We start from the raw sequence: 22,553 nt of genomic DNA, 5'->3' as shown, positions 1-22,553 counted from the left end.
AGATTTCCGTTGTGGATTAGCGTGAAAATATTTAACCTTTTTCAGAATCCAGAATCTTTTAAAATATACTATATTCTCATAGTAAATATGAAAATACTAACTCCAGTCGTTAGGGCAAACTATTAGCACTACGAGTGTATGACGCTGAATTTTGCAGTTTTATCGTAACCACATCTTCCAAATAGTGAAAAGCTCTTATAGGCTAAAAGCTTTCCACAGATTTATCATTAACATCTAAACGGTAATGGTTCTAAATAATTCAGCGTGTCACTTAGCCCATGTCCTTGCTGCCTCTGACCTCTGCTGCTCTTCCCTGTAGAGCGTTCAGTGTATACATCTGTGCCCAACATCCCAGAACTTAAGACAAAAGCACATCTTTTTGCTCTCCCTACAAGGAGTTAATATGCGGACTCTCTTTTTACTACAGGATTCAAATGTACAAGGTTATTTGTCCGGAATCAGACCATGTGCTTTGCAATTCTCCTTTAATAATCTTAATGCAGTGTACTATCCAATCACATCCCTGCCCTTCCCTGATACCTGATGCCAGCTTTCTGGTAATGTAGGCCAGTGTAACAAATCCACACAGATTGACTAGGGCTGATTGTGTAGCCTGTGTGTGTGGGTTTTTTTCAGTGCTGTTAATAACAGGGAGAGAACTTATACCAATGATCATTAGCTCCCAGGCCTCCAGCTGTGTCGGGGGAAACGAAGAAAGGGGATTGTGGGAAAATTAGTTATTTCTGGCTCGGAATTTAGGCAACAACAGCATCATTTGCCAAAATGCGTTGGCTCTTGGATAGTAGCTGGAGTAAATTTGGACATGCAGGAAGGGGCACCTATGAGTGGATGACCAGCGAGCCTGCAGTACCCCTGGTTGATACAAAGTTGCAGGTAAGTACTCTATCACATTGTTCTTTGTATTCCCATAGGCAAATTTGTACTATTGCCATCAACTTTGCCAATAGTTATTTGATCAACAAACCTGTCTAAATTAGTAAAAAGTAAAGTTATTACAGAATATGTCTTTAGATGGAGTTCTGTATTTTCTATATCCTGTGCTTTCCGTAAAATTGAAATGTGAACGCTACAATATCAGAATGTAACTAGGATATAAGAGAATTGATACAGTGGTCAGAAGTTTGTGCTATGATGGGTGTCAGTAAGAAAAGAATGAGGATAGTGATGAATATGTAGATCTTATTATGATATATTAAATAGTGTACGTCTAATTTTATATTATGGGATCGTAAAAGAAGAAATATTCTTTATTATTCTGTGTAGTTATAGTAAGTATTTTATTATGATATTTAACATCTGTTTGATTTTATAATACGGAATCAAAAAAGAAAAAATATTCTTTATTATTCTGTGTATTTATGTTAAGTAACTGAAAGATTTTATTATGATATATCATGTAATATATGTTTGATTTTATAATGTGAGATCGTAAAAGAAGAAATTTTCTTTATTATTCTGTGTATTTACGTTAAGTAACCCAAAGATTTTATTATACTATTTAATATCTGTTTGATTTTATAATATGGAATCAAAAAAGAAAAAAATATTCTTTATTATTCTGTGTATTTATGTTAGGTAACCAAAAGATTTTATTATGATATATCATGTAATATATGTTTGATTTTATAATGTGAGATCGTAAAAGAAGAAATATTCTTTATTATTCTGTGTATTTATGTTAAGTAACCCAACGATTTTATTATACTATTTAATGTATGTTTGATTTTATTATTATTCTGTGTAGTTATAGTAAGTAACCTAAATTACACACAACCGCACAGATGGACCATACAATACAAGATTTAATATCCACAGCTCAATAATGGCTAACGTGACTAATACTACCAGCCACAATCACTATACTATTGACCTCAGCACTAATGGGTAAAACTGGGTAAAAACAAGGTATGTAAGCAAAGACACTAATCGTCATGGCCATCAATGACAATGTAGAATTTACCAAAAGACAACAAAAATAATACATATATATTATATGTCATAAGTACACAGATATGAAATAATATTTGTCAATCTATAAATTCACTTTATTTTTAGTCTGTGATATATTTAGTCTATAATGCTTGGATTGGATGGTGTATTGTGCAGTATCAATGCCATAGTATCTATTTTATCATTTTATCTCCTTATATACCTCATCCCTTATCACCTTGTAAATTGTAAACCCTCGCTCATTTAGAGTTTATTGTACTTGCTTTTTGTTTTATGTTCTAGATTTATTTTATATATTATTATCAATCATTATCTATCTATTCAATTTTATGCACTGTAAACCCTATTTGCACCTTTTACATAAATACAGTACCCTGGAATTAGTTAAATAAATAGAATTTTTCCGTATTTTCCCACTTCTGCAACTGAACATTTTTAAAAATAGGAAACAATCTGTTTAATTATCCTTCATGTAACAGCTGCTGATAATGAACCAATAATCTACAGCACTTTACAATCAGAAAAATGGTAAATGTCACAGGCGTACATGGCTGGCAGACACATTAGAAAAGAATTTATGCTCATAGGCCTGCTAACTTCAGACAAACGATAAATTGTAGTAAACATTTGTACTACATTCTATAAGACTCAGCCTATTGATGGATAATAAATAAAGGCTAAAATATAACATTTTGAATAAAGTATACTCAATAAACCTTTCTTCTAGTGTCCCCACTCCTATACATCTTTATTCATTTTATTCTACTTATAACCCATGTGCATTCTAATGTAACATCACTACAAACATTATTTTTCATTAATGTATAATGTCACCACCTCGGTATATTGTAGTGCATTATTATTTACCGCCATCATCTATGCACAAATATTATACAGCATCTTAACCCCAAGGTATTATAGTAAATTATTACATAATACTTTTCCCCAGGGACTAGAATGTATAATTATACAGCACTGTCACCTCTGTATATTTAATGCATCATTACATAAGAGTGTAATGCATTTTTAGGGATCATCATCCCTTTATATTGTACTGCATTACTATATAGTGATATCATGTGAAAAGTTGGCCAAATATTATATAGCAGCATCACTCCCAAGGAGTATAGAATATTATTAAATAACCTCATCCTCCCTGTATTTTATACTGCATTACTATATAGTGACATGCTGGCCATATATTATATAGTAGCATCACTCCAGGAATATAGAACATTATTATTATTTTTTATTATTATTATTTGTGTTTTTATTTAGCATTATTATTGTTATTATTATTATTATCATTATCATTATTATTATTATTATTATTATTATTATTATTATTATTATTACCATTATTATTACCCTCATCATCTCTATTTTGTACTGCATTACTATATACTGATAGTCATGTGAAATGCTGGCCATATATCATATATTAGCATCACTCCAGGAACTATAGAACATCATCATTATGATTATTATGATTATTATGATTATTATTATTATTATTATTATATAGCCTCATCCTCCCAGTATTTTGTAGTGATTTATTGAAGCATGAACATCATCATGGGCAATGTAATCCTTATATTCTATAATAGCATTATTACTTCTGTGCATTATAGAGCATTATTATCATATAGAATAATCATCCCTGTGCTATTCTACATCATCATCACCTGCATGTATTACATTATGATGCAGCAGTATACTGTAACTCATTCTGACTGCTAACATTGTAGATCATTATCATTCAGCATCGTCTGCCCTCTGTATTATAGGTAAATGCAAACTGATCCTTGATAAAGGATGAAAATAAGCAGCACAACATGAATGCAGACACAGAGATAAGCCACAAAATCCAATCCTGCGCAACGACTGCCAAATGTTGTCTTTGTGTCTCTAATAACCATCCCTGTTATGTATGTTGTGGCTATATAAAGCAAAAACAATGTTTACTGGGTTCAATTATACACGAAGGTGATCACAAAGGCGGTATACAGTCTACCTAAGCCTGAACTAAATAGTTACCTCCATAAGTTAATGATGATCACTAGTGATGAGGGAGCACTACCATACTCGGGTGTTCGGTGCTTGTGACAAGCAGGTCGAATGCTCGGATGGGCGCAAGTCATCAATGGAGCACTCAAGCATTTTTCAGAAGATTTTCCGAATAAATACTCAACTTCCCCATTGACTTCCATTATAATGAGTACATGAATTGAGTCCTTCCGGCTGTCTGACATGCTCGTTATGAGCACCGAGCCTCCGAGCCTGGTAGTCATCACTAGTGACCTTTTGTGTTTTTAAGCGCTCTTCAGTGACACAATTGGATTCATGCACAATGGAAAGGTTCACGTGATAGTATCATAATCCTCCTGTGGTGTGTTATTGCTAATATGATTACTATTGTAATAATATTTTATTGTCATCAAGGGCCCTGGCTATGAGTCCTATAAAGGCCAAACTTTAGCCTGTCAGCTGCCACCCTCCTTCCACGAGTAACTGCATTGGGCCCTGACAGTAATAATGGTCTATGATCGTGTGATTTACTTCCTTCTCCAGCGTTTCAACCCCCTCAGTGAATATATATTATGGGGTATATCACTGAGTATAGCAGATGTGGAACAGGGTAAAAGATGTCCAAATGTATTTTTCTTTGAAGCTGTAGTGCATCTTTATATCGTACAAGGCTTAGATTTGTCCTTAAAATGCAGTAACTTGCACAAAATCTGACAAAAAACACTTTTATGTGCTGGTCAAACACCATAGCTGCCATCAGACTTATATATACCAGCTCAAAGTCCATACCATCTATTAATCTTCTTCTGCTGGCTGCTTTCTGTGCTCTCTGGATCATAATCTAAAGCCATTAATGTGATCCTTAACACTGTTATTTCAGCAAAAAAGAATATATATATATATATATATATATATATATAAACAGTATATATTGTATTTTATTTTCTACATAAACTATATTTAATGATAAAGTAAACCCTGTTATTAAGTCGTCGTAATTTAAAGGGGTTGTCCAATTTCATTGTTTTACTCCATCAACTTGTCCTATGTAAAATTAATAAAATCACCTGTACTCCTCTTCCTATGCTCCTGTGCCGACTCTTAGTCGCTAATTGAGGTGATGGTGGCAGCGGTGACGTGATGACTACAGTGCACATAAATGGAGTCAGAAATGATGTTGATGGAGATGGTGCAAGCCACTGAGCCCTTTGATTGACTGCAGCAGTCACATGCGCTGTAGTCATGATGTCACTGATGCAGCCTGTAAACAATTGCCAGGAGCAGGCGCTGGAGCAGGTGGAATGATAAGCACAGCTGATTTTGTTATTGTTTACATTGGGTAAGCCAGTGGAGTGAAAAAGATGTGCAACCCCTTTAACCCTAGAACGCATACCTGGGGTCTCGCAGGCCTGCTAGGTTACTTGCTTTCTATGGTTGATGTCTATGGTTGCACGTTCTAGGGTTAATGAATAAGGGGTGCTTCAATATATGATGACTGGAACCATCAGGCCATTCCAGAATTGGCCATATAGCTACAGTGTAGTACAGAATAATTCTACTAACTTTGTAATATATTTTATTAGAGGATTCTGCGCCTTTCTTTTCTTGGACTGCTTACTTATTCTCAAAAGTCTCAGTTTACTGGTAAAATCTGTCTTCAGTGAATACAGATTTCACAGATTTTGCCCATGAATTGAGAATGAAAGATCAATCCAGGAGGAGATAGAAGCAGATTTATCTGATAAGATATATTACAAAGTGTCTTATTTTCATCTGTACTATTGATTTATGAAATAAAAATTAAAACAACAGCTACTCTTTAAGACTAAATTTGTTAAAAATAGTAAATAAAAATAGTCTTTTACAATCTTTTTTGTGTTATGTTTAAATATGTACGATATATATAAATGCATGCATACAAACATAGACAGTAACTTACAGTCAGTAATCCATAGGCACAAACACAACACCTAAGAAAACTGCAATGGAGAACAAATACCCTTAAACCTTATCAAATATGGAATGGTTTGCATTATGGAGGCAATCTACTATCAACTAAATCTAATAACATATGGCTGTGTCATGGAAACCATGAATGAAGTCATAACCATCTGTCCAAAAGCATATCTTAAGTATTACATAAGTGTACACACTGAGCCCCAGTCGTCTCACCACTTAACCACAAATCACGTGGCACCATAAATGATAATAATACTCCCAATAGGATCCAAATATCTGATAGTAGGATTCCTTTTATTATCGTAAAATATATACCTACTAGAATAGCAGGCAGGACAAATTCTAAGGACTTCAGCAGCTTTTCGTACTTATTTCCCTCTTTTGGGGATGAGATGGAAAGAAAGTTAATTGAGCAGTGAAAGATGTAATACAGATTGCAGGGAAACTAAAGGGTGCTTAAAGGGTGCTTTACACGCTGCAACATCGCTAGCGATAGCTAGCGATGTCGTGCGCGGTAACACCCGCCCCTGTTGTTCGTGCGACATTTGGTGATCGCTGCCGTAGCAAACATTATCGCACATGACGCACATACCTTTTTGGCGACGTCGTCACTGTGGCATCACTAAGCGGCCGCCCAATAGCAGAGGAGGGGCGGAGTTGAGCGGCCGGAACATGCCACCCACCTCCTTCCTTCCTCATTGCAGGTGGACGCAGGTAAGGTGATGTTCGTCGTTCCTGCGGCGCCATGCATAGCGATGTGTGATGCCGCAGGAATGACGAACAACCAACGGCATGCACCACCAACGATATTATGAAAAGGAGGGACGTGTCAACGATCAACGGTTTTTGACATTTTTGCGATCGTTGATCATCACTCCTTTGGTGTCACACGCTGCGATGTCGCTAAAGTCGCCGGATGTGCATCACTATCGACGTGACCCCAACGATATATCGTTAGCGACATCGCAGCGTGTAACACCTATGAGCGACCTTAAACGATCACAAAAGAGGCAAAAATCGTTGGTCTGTGAAACGTCGTTCATTTACCAAAAATCCTTGTTTGGTCAGTAGCGAGGTTGTTTGTCGTTCCTGCGGCGTCACACATCGCTATGTGTGACACCGCAGGAACGATGAACATCTCCTTACCTGCGTCCACCGGCAATGAGGAAGGAAGGAAGTGGGCGGCATGTTACGACCGCTCATCTCCACCCCTTCACTATTGGGCGGCCGCTTAGTGACGCCGCAGTGACGTCGCTATGACGCCGAACGCACATCCCCCTTGAAGGAGGGATTGTTCGGCGGTCACAGCGGCATCGCTGCAAAGGTATGTGCGTGTGATGCAGCCGTAGCGATAATGTTCACTACAGCAGCGATCACCAAATGTCGCACGAACGACGGGGGCGGGTGCTATCGCACACGACAGCGCTAGCTATCGCTAGCAATGTCACAGCGTGTAAAGCACCCTTAAGAAGGAAAAGGGACATGTGGTAGAAAGGAAAGAAGTGTGTGCATGCCATAGAGTCAACCTATTGAAGAGAATCAGTCCAGTCTTGATGTGTCCTATCACCTTTTCTAATAGTTAAAAGAAAAAAGTTTTGGTACCGTGTTAGCCAGTTGAAAAGTGATTGATTACTCTCTGTGAGAAAACAAAATTATAGTCTTTTAGTTGTGATACCTTTTAATAGCTAACTAAAATAAAATAAAATTGTGTTACAAAGCAAGCTTTTGAGACTTCTTAGGTCTCTTCATCAGGCATTGTATAACAAAAAAATGTGAAGAAACACAAATATATACACACAGAGCAGAGGCGGTATAATAAAACATAATATCGCCTCTGCTCTGTTTGTGTATATATTTGTGTTTCTTCAGATTTTTTATTATACCATGCCTGATGAAGGGACCTAAGGAGTCTGGAAAGCTTGCTCTGTAACATCATTTATTGTAGTTAGCCACTAAAAAAGGTATCAGAACTACAAGATTATAATTTTGTTTCTCTCACTGAGAGCAATCAATCACTTTTCTAATAGGTGACAAATATCTACTTTTTAAATTTTTTTTTATAGAAAACAGAACTGTGGAAAAGTAGCTCAAGGGTCAAATACCAGACCCCTCGGTTTTGTGTTCTAGAACCCAGCACCATAATAGAGACCCAGTTTGAACTTCACTTACACTCTTTTCCGGAAGTTTTGGCACCCTTGAAATTCTTCCAGAAAATTAAGTATTTATCCCCAAAAATTATTGCAAGTACACATTTTTTGTTCTACCAATGTTTATTTCCTTTTTGTGCATTGGAACGACACAAAAAAAAAACAGACGGAAAAAAAAGGCAAATTGGAATTAATTCCATACAAAACACCAAAGATGGGCTGGACAACATTGTTAGCACCTTTCCTAAATTGTGGGTAAACAACTTTGTTTCAAGCATGGGATGGTCATTCAAACTCACCTGTAGCAAGTAACAAGTGTGGGGAGTATGAATATCACACCTGAAACCAGATAAAAAGGGGAGATATTGACTCAATCTTTGCATTATGTGTTTGTGTTTGCTACACTAAGCATGGAGAAGAAAGAGGAAAAGAAAACTGTCTAAGGACTTGAGATCTAAAATTGTTGAAAAATATCAACAATCTGAAGGTTACAAGTCCATCTCCAGAGATTTAGTTTTCCTTTGACTACAGTGTGCAACATAATCAAGAAGTTTACAACCCATGCCACTGTAGCTAATCTCTCTAAGTGTGGTGGGCAGAGAAAAATTGATAAAAGGTTGAAACACAGAACAGTCTGGATGGTGGATGAGCAGCCCCAATCAAGTTCCAAAGAAATTCAAGCTGTCCTGCAGGCTCAGGGTGCATTGATGTCAGTGCAAACTATCCATCGACATGAAACACTATAACAGGAGGCCCATGAGGACCCCAATGCTGACACAGGATTAAAAAAGCTAGACTGCAGTTTACAAAAAATGTACATGAGTAAGCCAAAATCCTTCTGGGAAAGAGTCTTGTGGACAGATGTGACCAAAATAGAGCTTTTTGGTAGAGTATATCATTCTACTTTTTAATGGAACTGGAATGAGGAATACAAAGAAAAGAACACAGGACCTAAAGTCAAATATGGTGGAGGTGCAAAGATGTTTTCGGGTTGTTTTGCTGCCTCTGGCACTGAGTGCTTTGACTATGTGCAGGAAGGCATCATGAAGTCTGAAGATTACTAGAGGATTTTGGGTTGCAATGTAGTGCCAGGATCAGAAAGCTGAGTTTGCCTCCTAAGTTATGTCTTCCACCAGGACAATGATCCCAAACATACTTCAAGAAGCACCAAGAAATGGAGGGAAAGAAAGCACTGGAGAGTTCTAAAGTAACCAGCAATGAGTCCGGATCTAAATCCTATTGAACGCCGGTGGAGAGATCTTAAAATTGATGACAGGAGAAAGCACCCTTCAAATATGGGAGACCTGGAGCAGTTTGGCAATGAGGAGTGGACCACAACTCCAGTTGAGTGGTGTAAGAAGCTTGTTGATGGTTATAGGAAGCGATTGATTGCAGTTATTTATTCCAAAGAGTGTGCCTCCCAATATTTAGCTAAGGGTAGCACCAATTTTGTCCGGCCCCCTTTTGCAATTTGCATTTTTACCTTTGCTCTTTTGTGTTGTTTCAATACACACAAAGGAAATAAATATGTGTATAACAAAATATGTAATGCAATAATTATCTAGGAGAAATACTTCATTTTCTGGAACAATTTAAAAGGTGCCAACACTTTCGGCGATGACTATATATCGCCTCTATTCATCTAAATGAAGGTTGAATTCATTTTAGGCAGTGATGGTCTGTGCTCAATGTACAAATTGTCATAGACCACATTTTAAACTTTGCTTTGGGACCCCATGGTTATTTGTTATGAATTTGGCCACAGGCACTTCAAAATGCACCAGAAAATGGCACAATATGCACTATATGCTATGGGAATGTACTCATATTTTCTCTTTTAGTAGTTGTTAAATCTAACAATGTGTATCATATATACAAAATCATAAATGCACTAAAACGCGTTGTTTACACATGGCTTGATTAATCCAAAGACATTCAGATAGGGACTCTAGATTGTGAGCCCCAATGGGGACAGTATTGCCAATGTATGTAAAGCGCTGTGGAATTAATAGCGCTATATAAATGAATAAAATTATTATATTATTATTATTAATTATTATTAATTATTAATAAAAAGGTTGATCGCAATAAAATACAGACATACAGTTGACAACTGGTTTCACGCCTCTCTGATCCTCAAAACTCTATTGACACTCAAAAAAGGCAAACTCTCCTATTGTATACACCGTGTGCAGAATTAATAGGCAAGTTGTATTTTAGAGGATTTGTTTTATTATTGATCAACAACTATGTTCTCAATCAACCCAAAAGACTCATAAATATCAAATCTTAATATTTTTGGAAGTTGAAGTGTTTTTTTTTAAGATTTGGCTATCTTAGGACGATATCTGTTTGTGCCGGTAACTATTACTGTGCAGAATTATTAGGCAACTTAATAAAACCCAAATATATTCCCATCTCACTTGTTTATTTTCACCAGGTAAACCAATATAACTGCACAGAATTTAGAAATAAACATTTCTGACATGCAAAAATAAAATCCCAAAAAACCCCAATATAGCCACCTTTCTTTATGATGACACTCAACAGCCTACCATCCATAGATTCTGTCAGTTGCTTGATCTTTTTACGATCAACATTACATGCAGCAGCCACCACAGCCTCCCAGACACTGTTCTGAGAGGTGTACTGTTGTCCCTCCCTGTAGATCTTACATTATATGAGGGACCACAGGTTCTCTGTGGGGTTCAGATCAGGTCAACAAGGGGGCCATGTCATTATTTTTTCATCTTTTAGACCTTTACTGGCCAGCCACGCTGTGGAGTACTTGGATGCATGTGATGGAGCAGTGTCCTGCGTGAAAATCATGTTTTTCTTGATCGATACCGACTTCTTCATGTACCACTGCTTGAAGAAGTTGTCTTCCAGAAACTAGCAGTAGGTCTGGGAGTTGAGCTTCACTCCATCCTCAACCCGAAAATGTCCCACAAGTTCATCTTTGATGATACCAGTACCCCACCTCCACCTTGCTGGCGTCTGAGTCAGAGTGGAGCTCTCTGCCCTTTACTGATCCAGTCTCTGGCCCATCCTTCTGGCCCATCAAGAGTCACTCTCATTTCATCAGTCCATAAAACCTTTGAAAAATCAGTCTTAAGATATTTCTTGGCCCAGTCTTGACGTTTTATCTTATGTTTCTTGTTCAAAGTTGGTAGTTTTTCAGCCTTCCTTACCTTGACCATGTCCCTGAGTATGGCACACCTTATGCTTTTTGATACTCCAGTAACGTTACAGCTCTGAAATATGGCCAAACTGGTGGCAAATGGCATCTTGGCAGCTTCACGCATGATTTTCCTCAATTCATTGGCAGTTTTTTTGCGCCTTTTTTGCCCAAAACGCTTCTTGCGACCCTGTTGGCTATTTGCCATGAAACGCTTGATTATTCGGTGATCACACTTCAAAAGTTTGGCAATTTCAAGACTGCTGCATCCCTCTGCAAGACATCTCCCAAGTTTGGATTTTTCAGAGCCCATCAAATCTCTCTTCTGACCCATTTTGCCAAAGGAAAGGAAGTTGCCTAATAATTAAGCACACCTTATATAGGGTGTTGATGTCATTACACCACACCCCTCCTCATTACAGAGATCCACATCACCTGATTTACTTAATTGGTAGTTAGCTCTCAAGCCTACACAGCTTGGAGTACGACGACAGGTATAAAAATTATCATGTGATCAAAATACTCATTTGCCTAATAATTCTGCACACAGTGTAGAGACTACATGGCACTATAGTGTTTTACAATTATGACTCAAAGTGTAAATTTCTGAGTTAAGGTGAAAAAAATAATGTGTTTCTTCTTTCCTTTTACAGACCAAGCATCACAATCATGCCAGTTCCACTAAAGAAGATCTGCAGCCATTCTTATGTATCATACTCCCCACAACTGCTTTACTGGTAGTAGGTTTCTGTGCACTTTTCCTCTATCGGAAGTGCCGGCGTAAAATCCCACAAGGTCAAATCTTTGCTATAAGTCTCCAGGAGAATCTTCCAGATAGAGAAATGGACTTTTTCCCCACTTTACCATGGAGTACAGAGCCTTTTCAGTACTGTACACTGGTACCAGATGCCTCTTTTCTAACTATATGCTTGCCTCCGCCATATGAAGAGGCGATCCTGAAGGCATCAAGTGATTCTTGTATCAGTATATACCAGGATCCTGTGCCTCCATATGAAGAAAGAGCACGAAGGTCAAGTAAATAACTTTAAGACATCAGAATGTACTAAAAACTTTGCAACTGGACTTCGGCTGGACCTTGAAGTCTTAAGGGCAAAAAGATTATGTAGCAGCTTCCAGTATAAGGGCTTTTTACAATGTAGATTGCACAAGCTACAAATGTTTGATGTTTTTTATGATCTTAAGATAAACTTTCAAAATTTAAGGCTGCAATGGTTATAATAGCCACAACAATGACAACAATAGTAATGCTGTAAACAAAGAAGCTCTAAAACTCTCCTACACTGAAAATAAAGGGCTTTCTGGGTTGAACTGCAGATCAAGCTGATCATTTGGGAAACCACTGCTGTCATTTGCCTGATGGACTGCTGTGATTATGTTCCTAGACACCTCATAGAGTTGAATGCTTCATGGGGAGAGAGGAGTAAGCCTTTTCTACTCCGAAATCATCTGTTGGTGGAGAGTCAGGAGGCATCCATACACATTACTGTATATGCTCCCAATAGCATCAATAGTGATTGAAATGTGACAATCAATGAATGCTGTGTGAAGGAATCTGTGCCCTACATCACCAGTACCCTTATGGCGTTATTGTGTAGATGAATGGTATTGCCAGATACAGCTCACCCCTGCTTGACGTGCAGTTGATACAAGCCGGTGCATAGTGAGGCTCCAGATAGACTTTATAAAGTCTACTGATAATTGAAGTACAACACACGGTGGTTTAAAATTCAATCATCTGTATTATAAATCCATTAAAATATAGAAGGTAAAGAAGAGTTTTCTGACGCGTTTCGAGTCGCGCTACAATTAAGAGTTGGATTGACTAGAAAAACAACAGTTAAATTCTTCTGTGCCCTTTACATTTTAATCTATTTACAATAAAGATTATTGGGTTTAAAACCACTGTGTGCTGGACTAAAAATTATCATTGGCTCTTATACAGTTATCTGCAAAGATCCCCCCTCATTGCACCATCTATCCATCTTTAATTCACAAAAAAATGAATTAATTGACGGTAACACTGTACAACACTGCTATTATTAAGAAGATGTCAAATTCTTAACATTTGTAAAACTGATACTGATTTAATCCCAGATCTCTAACAGTGTAAATTGTCCAAATACTACAGTAACATATGCAATAACATCAGAGGTTAATCCAGTTTTGTAACTACCCACATGACACCTTAAGGATCCTAAAATGGTTCATTGATAAGACAATGAATTGAGGAGCTTTTATTTTCAAGAAAATATAAGTAATTTATTTGGATCCATTTATAACTATTATATATAACTAAATTATAATTTAGCAATATAGAACAGGTATAAAAAATGAGCTCTCGTCGGCGCAGAACAGGTGGTACAGCTGTGAGAGGCCAAACAAAAAATAAAGCACAACCTCAGCTAGCTCTTGTTTGCTGCCCTTTAGCCATTGATCTTACACAATTTGCCTTATCCAGTGAGTGGAAATAAGTGCAACAAAGATTGCATAAGCCTCAGTCCAATCTTCTACTTTTCCCAGTCGGTAACCTGCTAGGTGGTTGACCTATTGAGTACCGAGACAGCCTCTTATAGAAGATATACAGTGGGGAAAAAAAGTATTTAGTCAGCCACCAATTGTGCAAGTTCTCCCACTTAAAAAGATGAGGTCGGCCTGTAATTGACTTCATAGGTAGACCACAACTATGAGAGACAAAATGAGAAAACAAATTCAGAAAATCACCTTGTCTGATTTGGCAAGATGTTATTTTTTCAAATTAAGATGGAAAATAACTATTTGGTCAATAACAAAAGTTAATCTCAATATTTTGTTATATATCCTTTGTTGCCAATTACAGAGGTCAAATGTTTTCTGTAAGTCTTCATAAGGTTGGCACACACTGTTGGTGGTATGTTGGCCCATTCCTCCATGCAGATGTCCTCTACAGCAGTGATGTTTTGGGCCTGTCGCTGGGCGACACGGACTGTCAACTCCTTCCAAAAATTTTCAATGGGATTGAGATCTAGAGACTGGCTAGGCCACTCCAGGACCTTCATATGCTTCTTACGAAGTCACTCCTTGGTTGCACTGGTGGTGTGCTTGGGATCATTATCATGCTGAAAGACTCAGCAACCTTTAATCTTCAAGGCCCATGCTGATAGAAGGAGGTTTGTACTCAAAATCTCACAATACATGGCTCAATTCATTCTTTCATGTGCATGGATCAGTCGTCCTGGTCCCTTTACAGAGAAACAGCCAAAAAGCATGATGTTGCCACCCCCAAGCTTCACAGTAGTTATGGTGTTCTTTGGATGCAACTCAGCATTCTATCTCCTCCAAACACGACGAGTTGTGCTTCTACCAAAAAGTTCTACTTTGGTTTCATCAGACCATATGACATTCTAACAATACTCTTCTGGATACTCCAAATGCTCTCTAGAAAATTTCAAACAAGCCCGGACATGTGCTGGCTTAAGCAGGGGAACACGTCTGGCACTGCAGGATCTGAGTCTTCGTGCCGTAGTGTGTTACTAATGGTAGCCTTTGCTATGGTGGCTCCAACTCTATGCAGGTCATTCACTAGGTCCCCCCGTGTGGTTGTGGGATTTTTGCTCACTGTTCTTGTGATCATTTTGACCCCACGGGGTGAGATCCTGCATCGAGCCCCAGATGGAGGGAAATTATCAGTGGTCTTGGATGTCTTTCATTTTCTTATTGCTCCCACAGTTGATTTCATTACACCAAGCTGCTTGACTATTGCAGATTAAGTCTTCCAAGCCTGGTGCAAGGCCCCAATTTTGTTTCTGGTGTCCTTCGACAGCTCTCTGGTCTTCACCATACTGGACTTTGCAGTGTGACTGTTTGAGGTTGTGGACAGGTGTTTTTTATACTGATAACAAGTTCAAACAGGTGCCATTACTGCAGATAATGAGTGGAGGACAGAGGAGACGCTTAAAGGAGAAGTTACAGGTCTGTGAGAGCGAGAAATCTTGCATGATTTTAGATGACTAAATACTTATTTCCCACCATAATTTGCAAAAATAATCTTGCCAAATCAGACAAGGTGATTTTCTGGATTTGTTTTCTCATTTTGTCTCTCATAGTTGTGGTCTATCTATGATGTCAATAACAGACTCTCTCATCTTTTTAAGTGGAAGAACATGCACAATTGGTGGCTGACTAAATACTTTTTTTTCCCCATTGTAGCTTTCAACTCTATTGTTGTGTTAGACAAGTGAATTATCTGCCCAATAGTCATTACTTCATGCCGAGTCATAGTATATTCATGCTTTCCTGGTTGGATAAAACTATAATGTGATTGCTGGCTTTTTAAACACAGTAATCTGGGCCCTAGCCTTTGAAGTAACCAGGCACCTTGTGAAAAAATACCTATCTATGCCTTTCTAAACATAGTCATCCAGACAAACCACCCTGTCTGATTTATATGTCCTTTTTATTACAGGGAAGTAAATGTCCACAATGTAGGCACTATGTGTTGATGTAAATTATATGTGTCAAGGACTGGAGTTGAGCAAAAAGATTTGCAGAGGTCTGGTGCAGTGGCCACATGTGTAGTCTGCCAGGTTAGGCTATGTGCGCACGTGTACGTATTACATGCAGTTACGCTGCGCTTTGTAGCGCAGCGTAACTGCATGCGTCCTGCGTCCCCTGCAAATTCTATGGAGATTGTGCAGGGGCAGTGCGCACGTGGCGTCTTAGAGCGCAGTGCTTCGGCTGCTGCCCGAAGCGCGCGTTCTAAGAAGTGACATGTCACTTCTTCCGTGCGCTTTGCCGGCAGCCCCTGCTCTGTCTATGGCAGGAGCTGCATGCAGAGGGCACGTTCTCTACCGGCACCATGCACTTCAGAACGGAGCTTTTCAGCTGCGCTCTGAAGCACACCTTTTAAGTGCCGTGCAGAGCGCATACGTGCGCACATAGCCTTAGAGCTCAGCAAACCTACAAACTACCTGCAACCCCAGAGCCTCTTCTGATTAGTAGGCCCAATGTTGTATCATTGTTGTGGTGGTGGGGATGCCAAAAGTCAGAGATTTGCAGGGCTCTGATCCATTGTTCACAAACTACTGACGTGACTTCTTCACCAAAGTCCTGTTCATATTTTTGCTCAACTCTAGTGGGTACGCAAGCTGGAAAGAGAGCACAGGTTATTTGCGCAGGACACCCAAAATGTGGAAGTGCAGAAGCTTTGTTTTAGGCAAGTTTAGGAGCTACAGCACCTCTGAGTCAGAAGAAATACATGCTAATTAAGGTGTGTAACAGAATGCAGCCACAAATGGTTCATTTGTTGGTCAGTTAGTGAATTGGGAAGCCTGTAGACTTGCTCGAGACACTGCAGTAACAGAGCCTGCTGAGAGATAGACAAGGAGAGTAGACCACTCACGAGCTGCTATCTGTGAGGTGATTTCAGAAGTGGACCAACATCTTCATCTAATTTTTTCTTCCTAAGTGCATAAAGTTATGTATTAAAGTAATCTGCAGTAATTGACTGTTCTTGAGACAACAATAGGGACAGCAGCCTGTAAAATGAATTGGTGCTGTGACCTGAGACATTGTAAGAGTGGGGCTCTGACTTCATGCTCTACCATATCTTTACACAATGGAGTTAACTGTGGCCAGAAAAGTGAACATTTTTTTGCCTGTAGAACACTGTGACCTGTATCAGGAGACCTATTTGTAGTGTGTATTTCTTCATTTTCTGTTGTGTTCTGCATCCATGATTAAATGTTGTGGACTATTCCATTAATAGGGCTACTATAGACTGTTTGCGGTGTAAACTATTGCATTACTGCAAGGTGTGCAATGATAATTGCCCCACATCAAAGCTGCTAAACTGTGGTTTCAGAAGTGGTTATCATGAGCTATTTGTGTTAAACAGACTGTTCATGTAAATTGGTGTAACTAATAAGCTCCATGCCACTGTGAAATAGTATAACCGCCAAGCTCTGTGCCATAGTACTGTTGTGTTACCTGCAAGCTGAGACACTACTACTATTGTGTAACCGCCAAGCTCAGTGCCTCAGTATTGAAGTGTAAAGTGCTTTGAAAAAGTATTCATACCCAGTGAACTTTTCCACGTTTTCACGCTACACCCACAAACTTAAATGTATTTTATTGATATACCAACACTAAGTAGCAAATTTGTGAAGTGTAAAGGAAATGTTACGTTTTTTAAAAAAATATTTAAAAAATGTAACTCTTAAAATTATAACATGCATTTGTCTTCAGACCCCCCCCCCCTCCCGAGTTGATACTTTAAAGGACAACCTTTTGATGCAATTACCACTGCAAGTCTTTTGGAGTATGTCTTTACTCGCTTTGCACAGCTGAAACTTTTGCCCATTCTTCTTGGACAATAGCTCTAGCTCAGTGAGTTTGGATAGAGGAGTCTGTGATCAGCAATTTTTAAGTCTTATCACAGATTCTTAATGGGATTTAGGTCTGTACTTAAGGTCCAGTCACACTAAGCAACTTACCAGCGATCCCAACAACGATAGGGATCGCTGGTAAGTTGCTAGGAGGTTGCTGGTGAGATGTCACACTGCGACGCTCCAGCGATCCCACCAGCAACCTGACCTGGCAGGGATCGCTGGAGCGTCGCTACACGAGTTGCTGGTGAGCTCACCAGCAACCAGTGACCAGCCCCCAGCGCCGCGTGGAAGATGCTGCGCTTGGTAACTAAGGTAAATATCGGGTAACCAACCCGATATTTACCTTGGTTACCAGCGCACGGAGCTACATGTGCAGAGAGCAGGGAGCAGCGCACACTGAGCGCTGGCTCTCTGCTCTCCTAGTTACAGCACACATCGGGTTAATTACCCGATGTGTGCTGCCGCTAAATGTGCACAGAGCAGGGAGCAGCGCACAATGCTTAGCGCTGGCTCCCTGCTCTCCTAGCTACAGCACACATCGGGTTAATTAACCCGATGTGTCCTGCAGCTACATGTGCACAGAGCAGGAGCCGGCACTGACAGTGAGAGTGGCGGAGGCTGGTAACAAAGGTAAATATCGGGTAACCAAGGACAGGGCTTCTGGTTACCAGCCTCCGCAGAAGCTGGCTCCTGCTGCCTGCACATTTAGTTGTTGCTGTCTCGCTGTCACACACAGCGATCTGTGCTTCACAGCGGGAGAGCAACAACTAAAAAATGGCCCAGGACATTCAGCAACATCGCTGCTACGTCACAAAAGTTGTTCGTTAGCAGCGATGTTGCTAGCGATGTTGCTTAGTGTGACGGGGCCTTTACAGTTAGACGTCTCACTAAAGGCCCAGTCACACTAAACAACTTACCAGCGATCTCAACAACCATACAACCTGATAGGGATCGCTGGTAAGTTGCTAGGAGGTCGCTAGTAAGATGTCACACTAAGCGACGTTCCAGCGATCCCACCAGCAACCTGACCTGGCAGGGATCGCTGGAGCGTCGCTACACGGGTTGCTGGTGAGCTGTCACACAGGCAGATCTCACCAGTGACCAGCCCCCAGCCAGCAGCGACACGTGGAAGCGATGCTGCGCTTGGTAACTAAGGTAAATATCGGGTAACCAATCCGATATTTACCTTGGTTACCAGCGCACACCGCTTAGCGCTGGCTCCCTGCACACCTAGCCACAGTACACATCGGGTTAATTACCCGATGTGTACTCTGCTACGTGTGCAGGCAGCAGGAGCCGGCTTCTGCGGACGCTGGTAACCACGGTAAACATCGGGTAACCAAGAAGCCCTTACCTTGGTTACCCGATATTTACCTTCGTTACCAGCGTCCGCCGCTCTCACGCTGCCAGTGCCGGCTTCCTGTTTCCTGTACTCCTAGCCACAGTACACATCAGGTTAATTACCCGATGTGTACTTCGGCTACGTGTGCAGAGAGCAGGGAGACGGGACTGACAGCGTGAGAGCGACAGACGCTGGTAATGAAGGTAAATATCGGGTAACCAAGGTAAGGGCTTCTTGGTTACCCGATGTTTACCGTGGTTACCAGCGTCCGCAGAAGCCGGCTCCTGCTGCCTGCACATTCAGTTGTTGCTCTCTCGCTGTCACACACAGCGATGTGTGCTTCACAGCGGGAGAGCAACAACTAAAAAATGGTCCAGGACATTCAGCAACAACCAGCGACCTCACAGCAGGGGTCAGGTTGTTGCTGGATGTCACACACAGCAACATCTCTTGCAAGTTGTGCCTCAGCAGCGATGTTGCTAGCGATGTTGCTTAGTGTGACGTGGCCTTAAGCAACATCGCTAGCAACATCGCTGCTGAGGCACGACTTTTGTGACGCAACAGCGATATTGCTAGCGATGTTGCTGTGTGTGACATCCAGCAACAACCTGGCCCCTGCTGTGAGGTCGCTGGTTGTTGCTGAATGTCCTGGACCATTTTTTAGTTGTTGCTCTCCCGCTGTGAAGCACACATCGCTGTGTGTGACAGCGAGAGAGCAACAACTGAATGTGCAGTGAGCAGGGAGCCGGCTTCTGCGAACGCTGGTAACCAATGTAAATATCGGGTAACCAAGAAGCCCTTTCCTTGGTTACCCGATATTTACCTTTGTTACCAGCGCCCGCCGCTCTCACGCTGTCATTGCCGGCTTCCTGCTCCCTGCACACATAGCCAGACTACACATCGGGTAATTAACCCGAAGTGTGCTCTGGCTAGGAGTGCAGGGAGCCAGCGCTAAGCGGTGTGCGCTGGTAACCAAGGTAAATATCGGGTTGGTTACCCAATATTTACCTTAGTTACCAAGCGCAGCATCGCTTCCACGCGTCGCTGCTGGCTGGGGGCTGGTCACTAGTTGCTGGTGAGATCTTCCTGTTTGACAGCTCACCAGCAACCCGTGTAGCGACGCTCCAGCGATCCCTGCCAGGTCAGGTTGCTGGTGGGATCGCTGGAGCGTCGCTTAGTGTGACGGTACCTTAACTGGGCCATTCACACACATTAATATGCTTTTCTCTATACCTTTCCATTGTAGCTCTAGCAGTATTATTAGGGTCGGTATCCTGCTGGAAGATGAACCTACACCCCAGTCTCAAGTCTTTTGCAGCCTCTAACAAGTTTTCCTCCAGGATTGCACTGTATTTAGCTCCATCCAGCTTCCCATTAACTTTGACAAGCTTCCCTTCCCTGCTGAAGGAAAGCATCTCACAGCATCATACTGTCACAACCATGTTTGATGGTGAGGATGGTGTTTTCGGGATAATATGTAGTGCTAGTTTACCCTCCCAAATAACACTTAGCATTTTGCCCAAAACGTTCGACTTTGGTCTAATTTGATTAGAGCACCTTCTTACACATACTAGTTGTGTACCCTACATGGCTTTTTGCAAACGGCAAATGTAAATTTTTATAATTTTCTTTAAAAAATAGCTTTCTTCTTCACACTATTCCATAAAGGCTAGATTTCTGGACTGCATGACTAATAGTTGTCCTGTGGATAGAGTATCTCACCTGAGTAATGGATTTCTGACGTTCTTCAAGAGGGACCATGGGCATCTTTGCTGCTTATCCAATTAGTGCTCTGCTTGCTTGGGATGTCAGGTTAGATGGATGGCCATGTCTTAGTAGGTTTGCAGTTGTGCCCTATTTCTTCTGCTTTTGGATAATGGATTGAAAATTGCTCCGTTACATGTTCAGAGCTTGGGCTACTGTTCTTTTTTATAACCTAACCCTGCTTTACTTTTCTCCACAACTTTATCCCTGACGTCTCTGGTGTGTTCCTTGGATTTCATGATGCTGTTTGATCCCTTATGTTCTCAAACAAACCTTCTAGGCTTTCACATATCAGCTGTAGTTATACTGAGAATAAATTACACACAAATGGACTCAATTTACTAATTAGGTGACTTCTGGAGGCAATTGGTCACTCAGGATTTTATTTATTGTAATCAGACTACATGGGGCTGAATACAAATGCATGTCACAATTTTCAGATTTATAACTTTAAAATATTTACAAAACCATGTATCTTTCCCTTTCACTTCACAAATGCCATTTTATGTTGGTATATAACATAAAATTCCAATAATATATTTAAGTTTGTGGGTGTAATGTGAAAAATTGCAGAAAAGTTCATGGGATATGAATACTTTTTCAAGGCTCTGTAACCATCGACAACTGTGATAACACCATAGTGATGCCGATAAGCTTCTACCTTCTTAAAAAAAGACTATAACCACTGCACTTGCCTGATTCCCTTCAGTAAGATAAAGTTGAACTCAACTGTGCCTATGTCTGTCACAGGGCCATCCCGACCAGAAGCCAAATTTTGAGGTTCTGACCCTCATATAAGCCCAATAGAAATGTGGGTTAGGCCAGCAAATTACAATAACCAGAGAGAAATTATAATGTTATTACCTTGCTATCTAGCCAAAGTACAAAATAGGGTCCAAGCTACAGGATGGTAAATGTAGAAGGGACACTGTGGTGCAATTACCATTTGTCTGTATATGGACAATACACATCAAAAGGCAGCCCTGCTCATAAATATTATGCAGTGGCCTTCATGACGTAAGCAAAAAGGTACAACCTTCAAATTAGCACTCTTCTTTCCTGACTAAATGATAGAAGCTTACATAGAATACGGAAATCCCATTATGTGAAACTCAAGACAAGCCATATATCAGAAAATTACATCTACAGAACAAAGATGATGTCTCCATTTTCTTCACTTAGACCGCTTACCACTATATCACTGATCAGTGCATATCTGTTGTGTCTGCACATTTCATCAGAGTTAAACCATTCATGTATTTTTAATAAACGTTACTGTTCTTTCCCAGAATCCATTTTATAAACTGTGTGTATGCATTACTAATGACTATTAATATGTGTAATATAGGTTTTTGGATTTTGCTCAATAAAGTCTCTAATCCTTTTGCAGCCCAGTTACCCATTTATTGTGGTTATACAAGCTAATGTCCCTAAAGAATTGTTGTCAATTTGGCACTGATATACAAACTATAACACAACCCCTTTATACTTCGTATCATAGCATCTTCATCCGGTATCATAAATACAGATATATTGCAGCAGATTTTAATTTGAGTTAAGAACATTTGGTGTAATTGTATCAAGGCTTGGACTGGCCCACAGGAGGGCAGGTGTATTCCCCGGTGTGCCATTGTGCAGCAGTTAACACTATACCCCACTACATGAATTCAGTACACTTGATTTTCCATGTAGAGACAAAAGCAGCATGTCATTGTTTAACAAAACCCAGTTTATTACTATGTGGAAGTATAGGTAAATTTGTGAATGAGGGTGATGTA

At 40.1% G+C, this 22,553-nt stretch overlaps 1 protein-coding gene across 1 annotated transcript; it reads left to right on the top strand.

Moving 5' to 3' along the window:
• Positions 1-438: 438 nt before the first annotated feature.
• SMIM28 (small integral membrane protein 28) lies at positions 439-17,825 on the top strand. Its single transcript, XM_075339831.1, has 2 exons — positions 439-894; positions 11,937-17,825. The coding sequence occupies exons 1-2, from the start codon at positions 784-786 to the stop codon at positions 12,324-12,326; spliced, it is 501 nt and encodes a 166-aa protein (XP_075195946.1). The 5' UTR covers positions 439-783; the 3' UTR covers positions 12,327-17,825.
• The last annotated feature ends 4,728 nt before the right edge of the window (positions 17,826-22,553 follow it).

The sequence above is a fragment of the Anomaloglossus baeobatrachus genome, chromosome 3 (genome assembly GCF_048569485.1).
Source record: "Anomaloglossus baeobatrachus isolate aAnoBae1 chromosome 3, aAnoBae1.hap1, whole genome shotgun sequence".
NCBI lineage: Eukaryota > Metazoa > Chordata > Amphibia > Anura > Aromobatidae > Anomaloglossus > Anomaloglossus baeobatrachus.
This window is presented reverse-complemented; position numbering and strand designations above follow the sequence as displayed.